Source organism: Pomacea canaliculata, linkage group LG2 (genome assembly GCF_003073045.1).
Source record: "Pomacea canaliculata isolate SZHN2017 linkage group LG2, ASM307304v1, whole genome shotgun sequence".
In the NCBI taxonomy this organism is placed as follows: Eukaryota; Metazoa; Mollusca; class Gastropoda; order Architaenioglossa; family Ampullariidae; genus Pomacea; species Pomacea canaliculata.
Window position 1 is genome coordinate 43289050 of NC_037591.1, and position 20926 is coordinate 43309975.

At 38.7% G+C, this 20926-nt stretch overlaps 1 protein-coding gene across 9 annotated transcripts in view; it reads left to right on the forward strand.

The window, feature by feature from the left end:
- LOC112556109 (arf-GAP with GTPase, ANK repeat and PH domain-containing protein 1-like) overlaps positions 1-19894 on the forward strand; it is a 52724-nt gene extending 32830 nt beyond the window's left edge. For 8 of the 9 annotated variants that reach the window (XM_025224780.1, XM_025224783.1, XM_025224782.1 and 5 more), the window contains 9 exons: positions 4343-4492; positions 4820-4893; positions 5950-6027; positions 6185-6269; positions 8836-8953; positions 9254-9358; positions 9707-9794; positions 10977-11144; positions 11508-19894. In XM_025224780.1, the coding sequence (XP_025080565.1) occupies positions 4343-4492; positions 4820-4893; positions 5950-6027; positions 6185-6269; positions 8836-8953; positions 9254-9358; positions 9707-9794; positions 10977-11144; positions 11508-11705 (1064 nt within the window). In that variant the 3' untranslated portion in view covers positions 11706-19894. The remainder of the gene's footprint in view (positions 1-4342; positions 4493-4819; positions 4894-5949; positions 6028-6184; positions 6270-8835; positions 8954-9253; positions 9359-9706; positions 9795-10976; positions 11145-11507) is intronic. The other variant, XM_025224781.1, reaches the window with a different exon arrangement.
- The last annotated feature ends 1032 nt before the right edge of the window (positions 19895-20926 follow it).

Below are 20926 nucleotides of genomic sequence, written 5' to 3' on the forward strand. Positions count from 1 at the left end.
ATTCTGATAACTTTCTCACCGTTGGTAAATATGATAGAGATGAGTAATTTAGTTCAATAAAGTGAACACCAAATTTTTCTAGACCTAACACAAACTGGACAGATATAATGGTGTACAACTATTTTGGTAAATACCATTTATATTGAATTCATTGTCAGAGTAGCAGAAACCATAGAAACCGAACATCTTGTCCCTCAATATTTTCCATTGGTCATTTATTTCTGAATAAAAATAAATTAATGCTTAAGCCTGTGATCCAGAAATGCATTTGCAATCTTTTTGGGGAATTTTTGACTTTGATCTGTAAAGTAACCTCACCCACTCAATGGCTTATGAATCAAGAGCTAGCTTGCCTGTCAGGTTGACTGCACCAATTTCTTATCCAAGTTAGGGCAGTTTACCCATGGGTAAATTTCCAGTGAATATGAGCCCAGAAGGTTTCTGCTTTGGGTAGAGCATTTCATTGCAAAGTATTTGTTTATTTTAAAACTGCTGTTTTTGAAGTTGAGATAGTCAGGTGGGAAAATCACTGAGGTCTGAAGCCAGAAATCACTCACACTAGCCGGTTCAATAACCATACTTGCCACAGTTAACCTAGCTGTTGGTGGGGTACCCACAAAGGGTTGAGGAAGGGGAGGCAACAGCCATGCTAAAAAACGTCTCTTGGCACCTTACTCTCCAACTACCTAAAGTTTTCATTACTATACTTTTTTTTAATTGCGATGTCCTTATAAACTACAATGTGATTATTGTTAATTGATTTATTAGAGACTGTAAGTCAGCATTTATTTATACTTCTCACTTGACCGACTATTGCCACATCGATGTGGTTTTTGCTGTCCACATATGATACACATCACCTTTGGTTCTGTGCAGAGTGCATGCAGTGCAGTATGCATCCTTCTCTTAACAGAGAACTAGTTCAAACACAGGTGTGTGTAAGTAGCGTTTCAGACCTGCCAGTGATAATAGAGTTCCAGCAGGGATAAGTCTTCATGACAGCTTGATATATATATAGACTGTCTCAGGACTAAAAATCTTTTGTTCTTTCATAAATGTAAGATGAGACATTGTAGCAGGTCAGGGTTGATGACTTTTATAGAAAATATATATGTATAAACTGATCTGCAACAAACGATTAGAACATTATTTTCCTTTAATTTTTTAATTTTTTATTTTTTTGGAAATTATTGCCTTTTTTCCCTACATTAAAGTACTTAAATTTGGTTCGTGCATGTCCAGTAGGTGTCACACATTTGCTTAAAGGGTTTTCCTTCAAGTAAACATTGACTAAACTCAGACTATTAATAATTTGTTATTGAGACCAGGTGGTTGTCATTGAAGGTAATGCTTGTAAATAAAACTTGTCACCCCACTGTTGTCAAGTTCACATTGGTGTATGAATATGTTGTGTTAGTATTTGTATTTGCATGATATTTTTATAAAAAGAAGCTGTAAGATGGGGGACCAAAGCTAAGAACCTCTTATTTCATTCCATCGTTACTAGCTGACTTACAAGGCCACCTGCTACTACTACCACCAATGTAGTGCTGCATGCTTCCAGACAGTGGCTGTTCTATTTAATTGGCTCTCATCACTGTTTGACAACAATCTCTTGTCATTAGGAATATGTGATCTGGCAAGCAGTTTTAAGAAAGCAAAGTTGAGAAATATTTGTAAAAAAAGAAAAACTTGCAGAACTGAGGATAAAGAGAAAAGTGGCAGTGATGGCTGTGTGAAAATTTTAATGCAGGAAAATTCAGGGTGGATGAGAGGGTTAGCAGCAAGACAATGTTAATAGTGGGAAAATAACCCAAGCCAAAAAAGGGCAAAGACAAAAATAAAACTGTCAGTTGCTTTGTCAAAGGGTGAAGGGTCATAATTTTCATTTGACTGCCCATTACCAAACAACTTGAACTCCCTGAGTAAATAAATATTTTTCAGCTGTGTACAGAAATTAGCAATCTTACACAGCTATATGCAGTATTTAAATGATTCAGTGGTAAGATTACTGAAGGCCTCAAGATATTTGATTAGCAAAAATAAATTTAACCTGCTTGACCTTCATCTTTAAGTCTCAAGATAGTTTATTAACAAAAAGAAGTTTAACTTGCTTGACCTTCATCGTTAAATCTGATATTCCGTTATATTTTCAGAATGATTTCTTCTCTCAAGCATGGGTTTTATTAAAGGTCTCACAAAACATTAATCTGTTTTATTCAGTTAAAACTGAAATTGACGAAATGGTATAATTTACATAAATTGAAAAAATGGTATCATTTACAAAGTAAACTGTAAATCTTTCGAAACAAACACCTGGCCATTACTCTTAGAAAATACCAGCTGATGTGTGATTGCATTACAATTTTTTTCCATGTGTGTGGCACTGACCTGGTGTTTTGACTCTGTTCGTGTACGGCTCTTGCCATGTCTTCGTATGGTAAGCTTTTTATGTAATGCTCAGCTTACATATGCATGGCATGCATTGGCTTGTCTCTCTTGGGGTTTAGTGGACAAAACTACAGTCATCTCTTGCTCTTCAGAGGCCTAGGATTCCAGACACCTGGAAGAGTGAAAACCATCTAGCTCTCCTTCCAGAGCAAAGTTTTCTTCAAGTTCCTTTATAACGATTTTCCCCTCTGGCACAGCAACACTGTAATAATTGCCTGTTCCATCTTATCATGTGGATTTCAGCATGCCAGATGGGCTGTAGCCAAAACCAGCTTTCTTCTTCAGTTCAGTATCCTACGTTTTCTTAAAAAGTGACAGCATTTGATTGTTTAAACTGAAGTGGACAGGGAGAACCATATTGTTGTGCTATTTTACTTAACCAGCAGCATAATTTCTTTGAAGCATTCAGAAATTCCAGAATTTTCTGAAATGTTCAGGAATTATTTCAAAGGCTATTCTCTATGGTGTAGCATTGCTGACTTAGCTGCTAAAATACATAGCCTGAAAAGCTAGGGATGACTATATGGGGGTAGCAGGAATTCATGTGCCACTTTTTATGCATTTAATTTGTATTTATTAAAAAACTCTTATTTTCTTGGTGTAAGATTTTTCTCTTTTTGTTATGTCTCTATACCTTTTTTGTAAAACAACATTAACCATACTTGGCTTGCATTCTGACGTAAAAGAAACTGATCCTGTTATCAAAGACATACCAGTATTTTATTGTATCTTGTCAACTATCTCCACACTTATTTTACTTACTATTCATTTATGTTTAGTATAGCATCCATGTGTACATCTTACAAAAGCCAATCAGTATTCACTGTTCAGTAGTGTTCCATTATGGCATCCATCAGAATCACATCACATAGTACGGCTGGCTCTTCCTTTACACTTTTCAGTATGAACCTGTTTCTCGCATCTTTTTTTACACACTGACCTCTTTTTACCTTTGGCTTGTGATGACAAGGGGTCTGCTTGATTTTTGACTTGCTATAGCAGGACAGCAATAACATTGACTTTATGGTGTCTTTCCTAATAAACAAGTTTTTTCTAAAAATAAGTAACCAAGATTTGTTTCATTATTAACAGAAACATTTAGTTTTGTAGTTTAACCAAATTTATGATCTTCAAAAGAAACGGAAGTAACAGTGAGTTCAAAAATCCACCCAAGTCAAAAATATTTACAAGGACTGTGTGTAGTTTATTGTAAAATACTATTTCCCAAAATTTGAGTGAACAAAAGGCAGATTTTAATGAGGTACAAGCCCTTAAACATTCACAGCCTTGTCTGTACAAAAGAGGAATAATTTATGATAAAATCTTAGCCATGTCTTGCCTTTCCAAAAGAGGCTTAATTTATTATATCATCTTAAACAGAGATTTGATATCTAAATGACAAAGTTTCCAGCTTTCGTTCATGTAGCCTTAATGATAGAATTCCATCCATGCTTCAGTATGGCAGATCAGTGTTTGAAAGTTTGTGGAAGAAAAACCTGTTCAAGAAATAGTTGGACTCTGAAGGGTTTTCAAGGGACATATTTTGCTTAATTCACCCAAAAGCACTATGTTGCTTTGCAGGCATTGTCTATGTGTTAAAGGTACAAACTTCTTTTTTAATCACTGCATATCACAAACTGATTGCAATGCTAGAAAAGTTTTAAACTAGGTGTAACAAAGTCTTCAAAAGAACAGCTTGTGATGTTTCTGAAGTTTTTTGAGGATCATTTGAAAATGGTCAAAATACTTAGACTATGATGTATTCACTGTAGTAAGTGATGGGCACATATGCATGCACACAAACACATATATTTATATATGCACACCCTGGCAGAGAGAGAGAGATTTATGGGATTACCACCTATGTTGACAAGAGTGCATGAATTTCCAGGTGTTATGGACCGACCTTGGCAATCCAACACTCCCAACATGCCAAAATTAGGCATCAACAGTTCAAACAAGGATACACCAAATGTCAAGAAGAGGCATAGACGGGCCAAAAGTGGGGGAGTAAAGAACGTGGACCAAGGAGCTGGTGACGGTAGGAAGCCAACACTCTTGTGTACAATTGTGTCTCTTTGTCTCACCTCTTGGCTTATTACCAGCAGATTTTGTGTGTGTGAGAGAGAGAGAGATAACAGAAAATTGCAAAGTGTGTGCATGCCAGCATGCATGCTGATAAAATATAAGGGAGAGAAATTTTCTTTTTGGTCAGTCCATGTTTGCAGTAACCTAACCTAAAGCTTATTTTGCATAAGTTTAGGTCTTTTTTTAAAAAAAAAATTTTTTTAAAAGCGAGGAATATACTGGCAGTATGGAATAGGTAAATGGATTGTGAAGTTGATTAAGTGTAAATTTTGTTTTCCAGAATCAGACGGGTACGAGTTTGTCATTGTTTCACTTGAGAACAAGCAATGGCATTTTGAGGCTCAGAACAACGAGGTAAGACCATTGAGAGATCATCCTAACCATGGCCCAGTAAAAGTAGTTGGAAATATATGGACCTGATAGTAAGGGCAGTTTTGTATTTAGGCTTCTATAAATTTGAAATCCTTGTTGAATTGTAACCTTTTTCTCCCATTTTTATTGCTTTGAAAATTGCTTGTGCTGCCTGTGCATTTTATAAAAATATGTAATTTTTTTAAATGATGGTTTTGTCTGTTTGCTTGTGTTTGTTACTTGTTTGTAGAAACAACTATGACACGGAGCTCTCCCCCCTCAAAAAAAATCTTGAATCTGATAGTGCAGGACTACAGTAATTAAAAGAAATAGCTGCTATATTCATTAAGCCTAGAAATTCTTCTTACATCCTCATAGTTGAGACTTTTGACATCGCTAACCTAAAGTATATCTACAGTTCAGTTTTGATTTTTGTATTTGATTTTTTTTCTTTTCTTCTTTTTTTGATACTTCCTATTATCAAGTCTGTGTCAGTTCATTGCAGGTTTTATAAACATAGAATTAGAAGCACCTTTCTGTACATGTTAACATGAAAAGTGTCTTTTAATCATATGCCTTGTCTAAGCAAGATTGTCATTAAACTGCTTTATAAAAGAGTCCTAAGAAGCAAAAAGGTCGGTGGTAGATGTAACCTCGTATTGCTTTTCTTAAACATTCTGCCCTGACAAATGTTGTCTATGGTAATTTCTGAATGACAGCAGCAACACAGTGCAGCTGGCAAAATCTCCTATTCTGGTAAATCTCTTGAAAACTTCCAAAGGAAATCATTAATTTTTGCAGTGTTATGGGGGATATGTTTGCAGTGGTTTTAGCACTGGCTAAGATAGGGAAAGTCATGTTCTGCTTATAGAGAGTTCATTCCCTTCACATCCTGAACTTAAGACCTCGTTTTTGTTGCAGTCGTATCATTTTTACCAACAAATTAGCTCTCTTTTAAAATATCAGCTATGCACAGTGGTATCTAGTAGTCAACATACAGAAATCCAGTTGGACAGTGATCTGCATTAGCTAATACATGATCATTTATTTTCTTTCCAGGACCGAGATGGTTGGGTAAATGCAATAGAGCAGCAAATTTTGTCAAGTCTTCAAGGAAATGACTTGGGTAAATCAAAAGTAAGTATCAAACCTTTTACACAACTTAACCTTTACATCTTTTTTAGGTCTGTTTTAGGAATATAGAAATTTTTGCTATTATGAGTTGCATTAGTTATTTGCCTTTAATCTATAACTAAATGTTGAATGGTAACTTACTAAGGAATTTGTCCTTCAGAAACAGCAAACAATAGACCATGCAGGGCTTCAGGGCATTCGAACAACAAGAGGCAATACAATCTGTGCTGACTGTGGAACACCTAGTGAGTCACTTTTTGTTACAGTGTTTGATATGTTTAGGTGAAACATTTTCTCACTGGGTTGATCAGACCTTGTCATATTTATGAGACTTTGACAAAAGTTTGACCCCTAAAATGGGTCATGGGCGGGGGAGTAAAATTAATTTCAAGATTCTTGTTTTTTTCTATATATGTTGAAAGTATGTGGCATGAAGTGTCCATAAATTAAGTTTTAAAAAAAAACCCTGCTAATCTGGTTCTTATGCTAGTACATTTTTAGTGTGGCACCCAGGCATCCGCTGTGCATTGTGTGAGGACAAAAATGTACAGCATTTACGCAGTACTTCTATCAAAGAAAAGCCACAGCACTGGTTTATTAATACTGTTTATCTACACATTTGAAAAGGAAATATTTAACAGCAGCCCATTGCATTGGAAGCATAATGAAAATTTTTTTTTGTCTCTGTGACAACCATCAGATATCAAAATTTATATTTTTCTTTCAAGTTCTCTGGCTCATTCCTGATTTGCTCCCAGAACCGACTTGCATATTTAGCATTTCTTTTTCGCCTTTCCCCCTCATCACCTTGAAGCTTCATTCCCAATGCTAGCATCAGTAAAAGAGAAATATATCGATGTAAATTTTATTTGTACAATGCACACTTTTGGTACTGAAAAAACTTTCTTTGACTACCCCTTCTTTCATGAGGGGAACACATAAAACATGTATTGCCCTGCTCCTCCTTTAAATGTCAGTTTACATTTGGTCTTGTGGCCAGCTGTACTTAACCTTAATCCATAACTATTGCCATGGGCCCCTTCTAAGTACAATAATAAGTAGCAGACAAGGGGAAAAGGATTGTGACAACAACAACAAAATCAGTGGTTTTAAATAACATTTTTCTTGTGCTACAAATCATTACTTTTTCAACAAAATATTTTGCAAACAAATTTAAGTTTTTATAGAATAAAGAGATAAAAATAAAACTTTTGAATGACAAAATTAAACAATTCTGAATCACCACCAAAGGGAGAAATAATGTTTAAAATTCATGATCATAACATTCTTCCTAGGGTGAGGTAGGGCTCAAAAATTACACAGATGTTCCCCTACACTAGATGACTAAGTAAGAGACAAAAAAGAGAGTCTGCTCGGATGGACACCACAATATACAAAGTTTGGCACTAACGGTCATCAGGTGGGAAATATTACCAGAGAGGATATATACACTTCCAGTCATCAGTAATAGTTTTCATAGGGTGTACGAAAAAGTGTACTATTGTACTGTTACAACAATAACTTTTTATGACCAGTTCTCTAAGTAGAAACATCCAACCGTTAACACAAGTTCACACAGCCATAGTGAGGAAGGTGATTATCAGTTGCAAATGAGGAAATTTAATGCATTTATCTTGATGGCCATTATAATCTTATGGTTGTCTTCACTACAAAGTAGTAAAAGGTAAGGACAAAGCGTAACACACTTACCACGCCATCTGAAAAGCGCCATTGTTCATGTGAAAGATGGCACATCCTTATGCGACATCACATTGTCAAGGTTACGCACGTGTAAAACATTGAAATAGAATCAAACGGTAGTCACCATTGGACAAAATCTTTCAGTTTCAAACAAAATTTATATATTGCTTTCAATCTGTTCATGTTTCTCAGATTCATAGCAGATGTTTAATAAAATTAGCATTCAGACAACTATTTTTTACACATGATTTGCGTTGTCTGCTAGACAAAAGCAATTATCTTGGTCAAAGTTTCCGCAATTTTGGGGAAAAGTATCATGACGCTCATCCGTATGAATTCAGATTCTTTTTATTTTTTGCAGGAATATGTTGTCAAATCCTTTGTGCGTGGAAATTGCAAAACTTTGTTTGGTTAAAAGTTTCACTGCACCCTGAATGTTCGAAACTTAGTAGTGTGAAAAGAGTTTGCATCAGATGTGATGCAACCCCAACTAGCCATTTATTTTTGTAGGCGATTACCCAATTCATGCATTGAAACACACAAAACAACAACACACAGAAGGCCAGTATTGTCATATGTATCTCCTGAAACCTTTATTCATCCATTGATGTAGTTTCAGGTTCAACCAAGAAAAAATACAGATGTTGTGAGCAATCTAAGTCTGACTGTATGCCAGAGGCGAACTTTTGTCAGTGTCATATATTTTTACTGTCCATTGTATGTTACTCTCATCTGTAAAGTTTTGACCACCCTGCTGTTGCCTGCCTGATTTATTTTCTCTAATCACACTTTATCACATCATGTCATTTTAAACCCTCAGTTTGTTTGTATTTTTTAGCACAAGGGGAAGTCACATTTGTTTCCTCATAATATGTGATCTACTAATATGTAAATATCTCCCTAATTAGTTCTATCCGTGCTTGATAAGCTCTCTGCATTTACAACATTAAAATCAGGAATCATACATTTGTTTTCTTATCAGATTTTTTTCCCCACCATCGTATGTTCTTCCCATCCATCACTCGAAATCCTTATTTAATCTTCTAAACCCTCTTATTATGGATGGTATCTTACTATTGAGATTTTTTTTCCCTTGACTTCTTGCTTTAGGTCCAGATTGGGCAAGCATAAACTTGGGTGCTGTAATATGCATAGAATGTTCTGGAGTACACAGAAACTTGGGGACACACATATCTCGGGTCCGCTCACTTGATCTGGATGAGTGGCCGTAAGTATGTAGCTTATTGTGAGACAGTTCTGAAAACGCCTTAGAGTATTGGGTACTTGATGTTTATTTTGCTGAGACGTATGTACAATTCAGATATATTTTTGTAAACTCATTCATACTGTTGATTATGCATTTTGATTGTTAATGTTCTTTGCAGTGGCATGCTACCTTGATTAAGACATTAAGTTAAAGATTCCTAACATATGTAAGAGTAAACAGTGTGCCAGAAACTTGTGAGCCAGTATTATCCATAGCGTGTTACCAGCAAAGTTTCTTGCAGCTATCTGAATATTTCCACAGGAGCGAAGTAACAAAAGTCATGACCTCCATTGGCAATGCTATTGCAAACAGTGTATGGGAAGCCAACACTAAGGGACGATCGAAACCCACCTCATCCTCCACACGGTAAACAGACATTAACACTTGTCTTGCTTGATCAAGCCCCTTATTCACTGTTTGGTTACTTTAATTTCATAGCATCTGACTTTACCATGTGTGTGTTTTTTCCTTATTGTTTTGCGTGCATTGACTGTTCGCATGCTTTCTAAATCTTAATAAACTTAAAAAGAATATGAAAGATGAGTCAAAAGTTATTTTATTTTAAATAATACTATACAAAGCTAGCAAACCCTATATCTTGCAAAGATAATTGTTGGTAATGGTGTTGTTACAAGAAAATGAGGTTGACAGAGAAGTGAAAAATGCCATCCTTGAACATGATGGCACCAGCTCAGTTGTGTAAATCTGTCACAGTGAAGAGAAAGAGAAGTGGATCAAAGCCAAGTATGAGATAAAGGAATTCTTGCCACCATTGCCCTATATAGACATCCCTGTCAATCAGGTGAGTGGGTATAATGGATGTGAGAAGAAGAAACTGGTCAGTGTTGTTTATGTGCAGCTCTTGTTGTGGGTGAGCAAGTTTTTTGCAATATCATGAAAACATTATAGTTTCTCTGCCATGCCACACTCAGAAGAAGTGAAACAATGTCTTTTCCTTTAAACAAAGCTTCATTTTATCCATAGAAATGAGTGCATTGAAAACAGTACAAAGTGCAGTGAATGACAGGAGAAGCAGAAGAAACTTTAGGTAGAATAGCAGTAGGAGAAAAAAAACGATGTAAAAGCAGTAGTAGAATATTAGTGATAGCCTTAGGAGTTTACCCAGTATGCAGAATAAAGTTGTTAAGTGTACTTGAATACCTCATTAGGTAATACATGGCATGCAAAGAAATCGAGGGCAACGTGGGTTTTTAATCCTAATACAATCCATCATTCTTACTGACAGATAAGGCAAATTACATATCTGCTCAAACAAGCACCATAATAGGCATACCATATGTAGAACCATAAAGTACTGTGCCACATCTCTTCCCATAGTGCTAGGTTTTAGATAATTTTTAGTAGATGAAGATACACCAAGTGCAACAACCCTGCCTGTTTTCTGTATGGGATTAGTACTTGCACATGTGTTTTACCTGATAAGATGATAATGGAAAAGATACCTAGAGTTTAAAGACAAAACAAGATCATTTGGTGTCCTCAATACAAAATACCAGTTGACTCAACATTGTATTATAGCCATTTCAATATAGAACATAAGCATAAAACATTATATCCTTTTTAACAACATTGTTAATTTGTCTTGTCCACCATTGCAGCAAAGATAAATGAAAGAAGAATCAATGTTTTGATTTGATGCCAAGTGCATAGCCATCATTAAAATAAAAACCGAAGTCACTACATATCTGGGTCATCTTAGATGAGAACATGACAATGTCTTACTTTCCTCTCTAGACTTCACTCTCCAGTAATAAAATGTCTAGTTTCCCCCATGTTAAAAACATCATACACCTTGAAGTTTGAAGTCTTTTGTCCATCAAATTCCCTCTTCTGCACATAGCAAAATGGGACACATTTTCTCCTTGGCTTAAAACTAACACTCCTCTCATGGTGTACCATTTTTGAATCAGGTCTGTAGGATATCCATCTGAGAGAAAAATATAATGTGGAGACTTTATTTCAGCAACTGATTGATGCTTTGGTGCGAGAGGACATTCGCAACATTGTCATTATCTTGGGTCATGCTGTGCCAGATGACATCAATGCTCCCTACAGTAAAGATGATGGTCGCACTGCCCTTCACATTGCTGCTGCTCTAGGCAATGTTGTTTATGTGCAGCTCTTGTTATGGGTGAGCAAGCTTTTTGCAATATCAGTAGAGTACTTTGTCATGTGGCTGTGTTTAGTACAGTTATCCCTCTCTTGCTTTCTTCCTCCATTTTCCTTCAGGCCCTTGCAGTGCTAACTGTACCTGCTGAATGGTATTAATAGCTAGAGGCATCTATACTTCATGTATTGATAGATGATATTGCTATGTTCCTCAATCTTATACTTCTTATAATATTTTAGTAACATTAGTAGGACAGGTTAGGACAGTGTGGTAATTTTGATGTCTTTTACCGTTGTACCATAATTCTAAAATATTGCTCACATTTTGTTTTTAGCACTGCTTACATTCCTGTAATTCTGACTTCTGATTGTTCTATATCTCTAGTACAATGCCAATGTCAAGGTCATGGACCATGAAGGACGCAACGCTCTTTGGTATGCACGTACCTCAGGGTCAGCAGAGTGCACAGATTTATTGAGCAATGCTGGCTGCCCTGATCACCCAACATTGCCTCGAAGACGTGGCAGTCTTCAACCCAGCAAGAATGATGTGTTTGACAAACTTCCTGCCAGCGTCATCTAGTCCAGACTTTCTGGACCGCAACTGTGTTTTATTTCAACTGCCATTATGAGCTGATGGAGAGAGGGTTAATACGGGCTTCTGCTTTCTTCATCTTGTACCACCTGCTCTATCAGGCATGCATGGGATCCTGCTGCTGTACCTAACAGGAAATAGAAACAGTGGGCTACCCAGTTCGCTGGCCTGATTCTTCCCCCCTGGCAGTGTGGGTGGATGGATGTGGAAGATGCTGATGGCTGTGTGGGTGTGAGTGGGTGGGTAGGTGAGCAGGCGTGTGCATGCATGTTCTTGATTTTAGTTCATGTACATTGACATGATCTCACCACAGCACCTGTAATATAGGCTCTTCAGCACTACCATTTCACAGGAGACTGTTTGGTTATCTCCCAGTAGTTTGATGAGTTTGATACTTATTTTATACTGACCAGCTTCTGCACCTGGAGACATACATGAATGAGTGCAACACAGACACATCTACTGTCATAACGATTTTAAGTAAAGATGTACACATTTTCTTGTGTTCCTAGTTGAAGTGTGCAAGAGATGTTAAAATAGAGGATGGTAAGCCTGCTTCTCTTCATCATATCATATCAAACTGCAGGTCTGCCAATTATGTTGTGAGTATTCTGAAAACTCCATCATACTTAAAGCACAATTCTTGCAGAAGTTTGAAGCATGATCTTAAGGTGTCTGCGGACCTTTGCCACTTTGTTGTCGTTGCAGAGGTGGTGGCTTAAGCTGGCAGTTCTGCATCTTGTTGATCTCGTGGAAAGTTCAGAAGTTCAAGCTACTTTTATTAGAGAGTATTTCTAGTCCCTCTTGTACTGGCCATATTCAGTTAAAAGTCTTTTTTCTGTACTTGCACACTGTTGGAGTTAGCTGACTTTTTTAGCATGGGACTTTTTTTAATTGAATGGGAAGACTTGTATGCTTTTTGTTGCCAAGTAAACCACAGGAAGACACTATCAGAAATGAGATTACATTAAGATTTTTATCATTATGCCCTGCAAATTCTGTGGGTAGAGATCATGTTACGCTGGGAAATCCTGTAGCTTATCTGCAGGCCAAAGCTGGAAAAGAATAATTCTAACCACGATAATTGTGCAAAAGAAATCTTTAGCCTGATGATCAGGATAATTTGCAAGTTTCATTGTCAGTCTGCTGCCTCCTGCTGTTCCATATCATTTTTGCTGGGTTTTGTTTGTTTGTTTTTTATGTTTTTGGTTTGGTTTGGTTTTTGTTTGTTTGTTGTTGTTTTTTTTGGGGGAGGGGGGGGGCTGCTTGGGTTTTTTCCTTTAATAGGAAGCAGAATTTCTGTGATCTTTCAAACAGAGAATTGATGATTATGCAAATGTAGACATTTGAGTTTTAAGATCCCTCAGTTGCTGACACACTAGTTTTTGATCAGAGTGATGTAAATATTTAACCTTAGTCATGGACATCTTATCATTTCAGTTTTAAGGAAACCAGACCATTTTTAGTTGATGAGCAAGCTGAGGGTGTTTGTTTGCTATAGAAATTATGGAGTCTGCAACTTCTCTTGTGTATGGACTACTAGTGCATCTTTCAATAGCACCTCATAGGGCAATAGTTGGGCATGAATACGTACTGTGTTGTTTCACTGTGGGTCCAGGTTGTCTGATATCATGGCTCAGTAGATAAACTGTTTTCAGTAAGAATAAAAAATAATTGTCTTCAATTTAGCTTTTGATGGTAAACTGCCAGTAACACAATCACGTCATTAAATATCATAACTTTTTTTTTAAGTGTCAAGATTACTTTGTCCAGACATCAGTACAGTCCTATTTGATAAAGATCATCTGCATTGTCCAGACAGTAGAGCCTTAGTTGTTACATAATTCTTGCATAGTGAAGACAGGATACTTGTTTTGTCCAAAAATCTGCAGATTCCAGATATTCCTGCTGCAGGCTCTTGCTTCCATCGGTTTGATATTTTTAATGATGGAAGGAAAGAGGACATTTGTATGCAGGAAGATAAGGGGTTAACTTGCAAGGAATGCTTCAGTTCTTCTTTATCATTCCAACAGTACAACCACTCTTTATCATGTCAGCAGTACAACCTCTCTTTGAAATGTCAGCAGTACAAGACCTGTGCTGTAGCAGCAATGTTTGATCTGGCATCATAAAGGCCAGAGAGGCACATGATCACTGCAAATTTTAATTAATTTTTTTACAAGAGAAAACAACTTTCTAGAGTCAAAATTATACAAATTAATTCCGATTTTTAAACGTTTTACTGTAGTGTGATATATTGTTTGTGATATATTGTTAATCAGTTAACGGTAGTGCAACACAAAGTGAATTCCGTTATCAGCTCCTTCAGCAAACCATAGGGGAGATAACTTCATATCATAAGAGACAGGTCTTTCTGTTAGATAATCTCCCCGCAATCGCTTTGCGTCTCTCGCAGTTAAATCTTTTGAGTGCAAAATAGAATTGTCATAAATATGGTGGCTAGTGTTATGGTGTCTGGTTTTATCTGTTTATACAGACAGCATTATATATTTAAGTCATGTACACTTTTATTTTGACTAGCAGAGTTTTAGAAACATTTCTTTTAGTGGCTGCACATAAACCGTGAGCCAACAGTGACTATTTGATTGTTTCTGATTTTATGAGGATGCTTCAGATAAATGTCATTTCATAAACAGCAAAGTTTGTGCCAAAGTTACATTTAATTACATCTCTCTGTAGAGGATCTTGACATTGAGAATCTTACTCAAAGCTGGAATCACTATGTACTTTTTCTGAGAACTCATCAGCACCAGATGTCTTGTCACCATTAGGAGGTCTCATCTGGATTTCATGTTTATATGCTTTTAGCATTGTTGTATCTCCCAGCTGTTTAGCTGACTGCCAGGTAGTTATGGCTTATTTTGTGGTGCTTACATTACGACATCTGTTAGGCAGATTTTTAACTTTGATGTGAAGTGGAAATTTTCTTGTTGAACATTGCTGTAAAACAACTATGTTGCAGACACCAAGATTTCCATTTATCTTATTTATTGTGGGTCCATGCAATTAAAATTTATTAAAACTAAATAAAAGAGTTGAAGCAATCATGTCCGGAAAGGTCCTTGTCAGGACTTGTTTAACCCTGATGCGCTGTTATAAACCTTTGCAATTGTTTTTTTTATCTGTCTCAGTGAAATTTATTGAGCGTGCAAGACTGCTAGACCTAGAACAGCAGTGTTGAATTGATGCTACAAATGCTTTACCATTGGTTGTGTTTGTTATTTGAGATCATAGTGTCTTGTGACCATGGATGTTGACACAAGCTGCAGAAGTGCTAGAAACTTCTTCCATTAAAATCAGCAAATGCTGATGAGCTTGAAAATTCAGTCACTTTTTGTGGTTTGCTGTATAGAAACAATAGTTAAAATTTGGTATTGCTGTTTATTAAGCAGTGGCCCAGACAAAATGGCATTTTATTAATAGAAATAACAAACAGCTAATAATTCCATTGAATGCTGCAGTGACCTGAAGGGCTGACACACAAGCACAAACTCTGCCCTGTACAAATACTGCATTTTAGCTTCCTTCTGGGGGTTTGCTGAATGATTTGGGATTTTTATGTATTTATTATTTTTGTACGTTATCAGCAGGCTGTAAAAGTGAAGATGTGTACATTTTGTTCAAGCTTGAAGAACTAAAATTATGAGATACACCTTGAGAGGCAGAACATTGTATGTATGGATATATTTTGTTTTTCTTTGTAAACAGGTCAGATGTTTTCTCAGTTTTATTGTTTTAGACCTAAGTTTATTTCCAGTGTAAAATACTTGCACAAATGAGCATGTCAGAATGTTGCACTTGTGTTTGTTTTCAGTAATGATATCTGGTGATATCTGTAGATTTTTGTTTCTCAGGACATATTACAGGTAAAACTGTAGATGTTATGAACAGAAAGCAGATGTGTATAAGTAGTTGATGCACTGAGTCGGGCTTTAGTATTTGATGTGCATATGTGTATCATGAATGCTGACCTAGCTGTTGTTGTAAGAGTGTGCAAGGAGCAGTCGATTAAAGGTGAGAGTGAATGAGAATGTGAGGTTGCTTGAGGCACTTGATGCAAATGTGGCCCAGGATGCTGGCAGCAATGGGTTAGGTTAAATTGTAAACATACTGCAGACTGTTTGTTAACCATTCGTCTGGTAAATATCATTGAGACCGTCTTGCATGGCATTTTGTCCCCAGACTCTGTGGCTGACCTGTGAACATAGATTGTTTTAGGATTGTTTCCTGATTGGAAGATAACACTGTATTGTGAAATGCAAGTGCTTTAAAAAAGCACAAAAGTTAATACTTATAATTGCAGAAGGTAAACTCAGATAAATTTGTATACTTGTAATCAAATACATTGACAGTTTGGGTTCCCCCCCCCCCCCACCGTTTTTTTTTTTTAATATCAGAAGCGAGATTCAAAAAACGTGGTTTTTATTTCAGAAGCGAAACATGTGGGGGAACTGAGCTGTCATGAGATGTGACGCACAGGCGTGTTTTGTCTGGATGCTTTAATATTGTATGAAATGCTGAGGCATTGTACAAAGGCATACACTGTCAGTTGCTGCTGTGAAATGAAGACCATAAAATTTTACAATACATAAGACTTTTTAGATTAGTTTTGGTTATGGCCCACAGCAATACAGAGTACAGAGCCTGTTTGTGCAAGTTCCCCTGCACCCTTGGTTTTCATCATGACAAGATAAACTGACATTAAGGTCGGAACGTATGTGTAAAGGTTGCTGCGAAATGCTATGAAGGTTTTTTTCTGGCCAGTTCCAGTTGTAAAAAGCGGTGAGTCGCTCTCCCTATGTAGTGCAGATTTGTTCCTCGCATAGGGTTTAAGGAACTAGCCAAGTACTATAGGGGAAGACGCAGGGAGGAACTAGGGGCCAGTGACTAAATGACAGCTGTCCTCCCACTGAGCACATCTTCGGTCATCAAAGGGTGAAAATGCGTGGACAGTTCCTAGTCAAGCAGTGTGTACTATATGTCTGTAGCTGTTATGTTTGTTGCATGTGGAAGTCAGCTTAGATGTTTGAGATCCAGAGCTGGAAGCATCCACTATCGGCAGTGTTACTGGCCACAAGTCTACAGCAGAGGTGCGTGGTTGGGACCTGGATGCGGTGCTGTCCATCTCTCCCAGTGTCATGCGATTCATCTAACGACCTAGGATCAGCAGTCTTCGTGACTTGCAGACAGCTGCATTGCCGGGAATTTCCACGCTGTGCTTCTGGCTTACAAGTCTAATGCTGTTACTGTAACATAGGAGGAGGGTGGGGTGGGGATTCACATTGAGCGTCAAACGCTTTCCGGTCTGAACAATCCGAGAAAACGGCGCCCTCGTGAACCCTCGTCTGGCTCGCATGATAAGCATCAGTACTCGGGTGACGTGTGTATGGTGTTATGGTTCCGGGCGACAGTTGTCTGAAGTCAGTACCTAATTGTGTTTTGTTTTTTTGTACAGTTTCCCTTTTGTACTGGGATGTGAAGTTGAGGACGACAGATAGTCGTGTTGCGGTAAGAGAGAGAGAGTGCCGTGCGTCATTTGCTTGCTTGATGATAAAGTAGAAGTCATGTAGGCGTCCGGTATCAGTGCAATGTATTTCTCACCACCCTGGCCCTTCACTACTCAGGCTGGTGATGAAACTTTTCTTTTTAATTGGTTGGCTGCCTTTTTTGGGTAGGGCGTGGGGATAACCTGGCGTTTGTTTGGGTTTTTATTATTATTATTTGTTTGTTTTGTACATACCGACATTAGTGTTATTCTTGCTCCTGAGTGCCATGTCCACAATTAAAAGTTGCGACAGGCGGGAGTTTATATATATACCTGGTGGACCTGTATACACGGAGAAGCGGATAGCGCACTGGCGTTCGAACCCAGAAGCGCCGGTTCGTTTGCCGTATGGCGTAGCAAGCTCTTTCCACACCACCCAACCCCCATCTCCAGTTGACCCAGCTGGCAGGAATGGGTACCTGACATCAGAGAATGTTGGGGAAGATAAAGCAGCGAGGAAGATGAGTTGGGTATCGTCCAAACGTAAAGCTGGCCCCGAGAAAAGTGAGGTCTCGAACATCTTTCTCCCCAGCGGCCACAAAAGGTTAGGGGGCGAACTTTATTGCCTTGTAGTCCGTTATCAGTTGATTCCACTTTTTCTGATCCTTCTTTGTCCGACGTTTTTTGTTTATTTCACTCCAACGTGTTTTGGTTTCTGTGGCAACTTTCGCTTGTTTTCGTTTTTCCACAGGTTATTGAATATCACGTGCAAAGGGAAGTAGGCCGTGTGATGTTACATGAAGTTGATACTGTGTAGCGCCACACAAGTTGAGACATCGCCGATTAAAGATTAAACACGGCAAGTTATCTATTTAGAATTCTGATTACAAAACTAGTAATAGTTAATGGCATATTTTTTTCTTAAGACGTTTTATAAAAATTGGGCGTTTTTCCCTTTTAATTGTGATGAGTTTCACGGAGGAGGTTTTGTGTAGGGGTAACAGCGACTCAAAAAATGTCAGTTTGGGAAATAAGCGCGAAAGCATGGACCTGGAGCACAGATAACATCACAGAAGAGAGAACACAAGATGATTTGAGGGAAGAAGAGACCACAAAATATTAGTTCATCAGCTGTGCGAGAGCACCGAGACCAGTTGGCTTTGGTGCATTACCCGCTGCTCCTGTGCCAGTCTATTGGAGCGAGTCACATGTACCACAAAATGAAATGGCCTCGCTCCAAGGCTGACTTGTGACACAGTAGTCTGTATTTCAGTAGAATTTCTACAACAATGGCGTTTCCTTTAGTTACTACTGAAAGTTTATATTTTCCCTGTGAAAGTGAGGCCAAGCTTCAGCCATTTCAGTAAGGCCCACGTAAGTTGTGGACGTGGCGTTTGACCATTCCAGTGTGGTCTGTTGTGAAGTTGGATCCAGTTGAGGAGATGGCGAGCCGAGGTGCCTCTACTGCCAAACGAGGAATCCCCAAGTCACGCATGATCCATGCGGTGCAGACAGAGGCACCTTCATGAGTCGACCCTAACTTTGCTGCCATTGTCGTCAGCAACTCACCCTTATACAATCCACAGTCCGCGAGGCTACTAAACACCAATACCTGTCAAAGTCCACCACGTCAATGTCTACACACCTTGGTCCATACAGCTGGAGCTAGCTGGCACTAGGATATAGTCTCGACATGAATAACAGCGGGCAATTACATCAAAAGGTAATGGACTTTGAACTGTCTTCATAGTATGTGTAATGTCAGCTCGTCCGTCTGACGCCAGCCACATGGTAGTCTGGTCAAAAGAGACTCGAGTACACCAGTGGGCCTGAATTTTTATGGCTCATTGGCTTTACTCGATGATTGTTGTTATTATTTACGGTTCTCGGCAGTAGGACGATCTCTTTGTCTGGGTATCTCAAAGTCTTCACCACCAGGCGTGTACGCTATTGGACGCGTGCGATGAACCACTGTCACTCATGATGCTGTAGAAATCTGCTGCTGTTGCCCTACGAGGACAGCAGAGTACAGCAAGCTGATACTATTTATCTTTAGAGACATTTTTGGGGTTTTGTTTGTATGTCTTCTCTCTCTCTCTCGCTCTTCTTCCAGTATGTACCTCTATCCGTTCTTCCCACCGCCAACCAATTCTACCACATATTTTAACTTTTTGTGTAAAAACACAGCCGAGTGGTTAGAGCAATGCAACTGTATTGGGGTCCAAACCTGGAGGCGCGCTGGTTCCATACCCGTATGGTACTGGGAACCTTTCTCCTCCAGTCGACTCAGCTGTCGGAAATGGGCGCCGGACTGAGGGTTGGGAAAGGCAGAGCAGCGACAGACTAGCTGGCTTAGAGAAAAGTTTGGTGTCTAACACCTCGCTCCCCCCTCTCCTTACCCAACGACCTTTAGTAAAATAAAAGCAAATGGTTAGGGGACGACCTTTACCCTTTTTTAATATAGAGAGGATTAAACATCTCAGAAGTTGAAAACAAAAGGTAGGATTTTTTTTTCTTTTTGTGAAACAAGATGTTCTGCCAAAAATCCAGTCATTCATGTTTTTGGGGTCATTGTAAGATAAATTGTGCTGCCTTTTACTTATAAGAGAATCGCCATGGAGCATGCTTCTGTCTTGCATACCAACAGTAATAAATACATCATTTGATGCAGTGTCAGTCTGTGTGTATGTGTGTGCGCTATAAACCCACACTCGGAGGTACATGGCGAGGTGTGAGATGGGAACCCAAAAAAAGGCATTCTGTGGCCTCTGATCAACTTTCATACACGGGTATGAAAACACAGCAAATCGCCAGGAAACAACTTGCACAGTGTCACCTTGCTTAGTAAACAACCTGCGCGAAAATCTGGAAATTCATATAATCTTTCTGCTCAAAGATTGTTAACATGTACACAATCTGCTGTATGAAGCTGTACTACATACCCTTCACCTTAAAGGTAATGCAAATGTTTGGTTGTTAGGGTACTGACAACAGTTGAGACGACATGCGCACCTAGCAGCTGCTGCTATAAAGTATTCACTTGTTGAAATTGGAGAAATTTGCAGAACAGCCCTCAATCATACACACAAATTTCACTCAAACCAATAGTCCACAGTCACCTCGGCCTAAGTCATCGTCATCACACGAGAATGCAAGACAGCGACACCAACTCAAATTTTAACTGAAGATGCCACCCTCAATCCTTCAGATTCAAACTAAAGATGTCACCTTTCTACCCTTCCGTGAATGTAAGTGGTGCGCACTGCCTGCCGACGTGGTCATGCTGTGTTGTCGTGAATGGCAGTCGGGTACAGACTCGCCTCCACATGGGCGACAGGCAAGAGTACCTAGGGAACCGACAGGAAACCCGTGGACGAGGTGTGAAACTCTCCAGGTGAGAGAGGGCGCAGGCTTGGTTCGGGGTGCACGGCCTGGCGCCGCTTTGTCTGGGTGTTCGGAGAGAGGTGTTAATCCACCCGGGGTACGGGGCATGTTCGCGGAGAAACTCTAGAAATACGACAAGTGTCGCTTCTCTCTTGTCGACAGTGGTGTCTGCTGCTTCACACCTAGCAAAAGGTCCGATACGGTAGACAGGCGAGGTGTAGATGCCCCCAGCCTCACCCAAGGCGTCACTGAGAGTTCGCCCTCATGCTGCAAGCAGCGTCACGTGTCCAGGGTAGCTTTCACTTCTTAGTCCATCTGA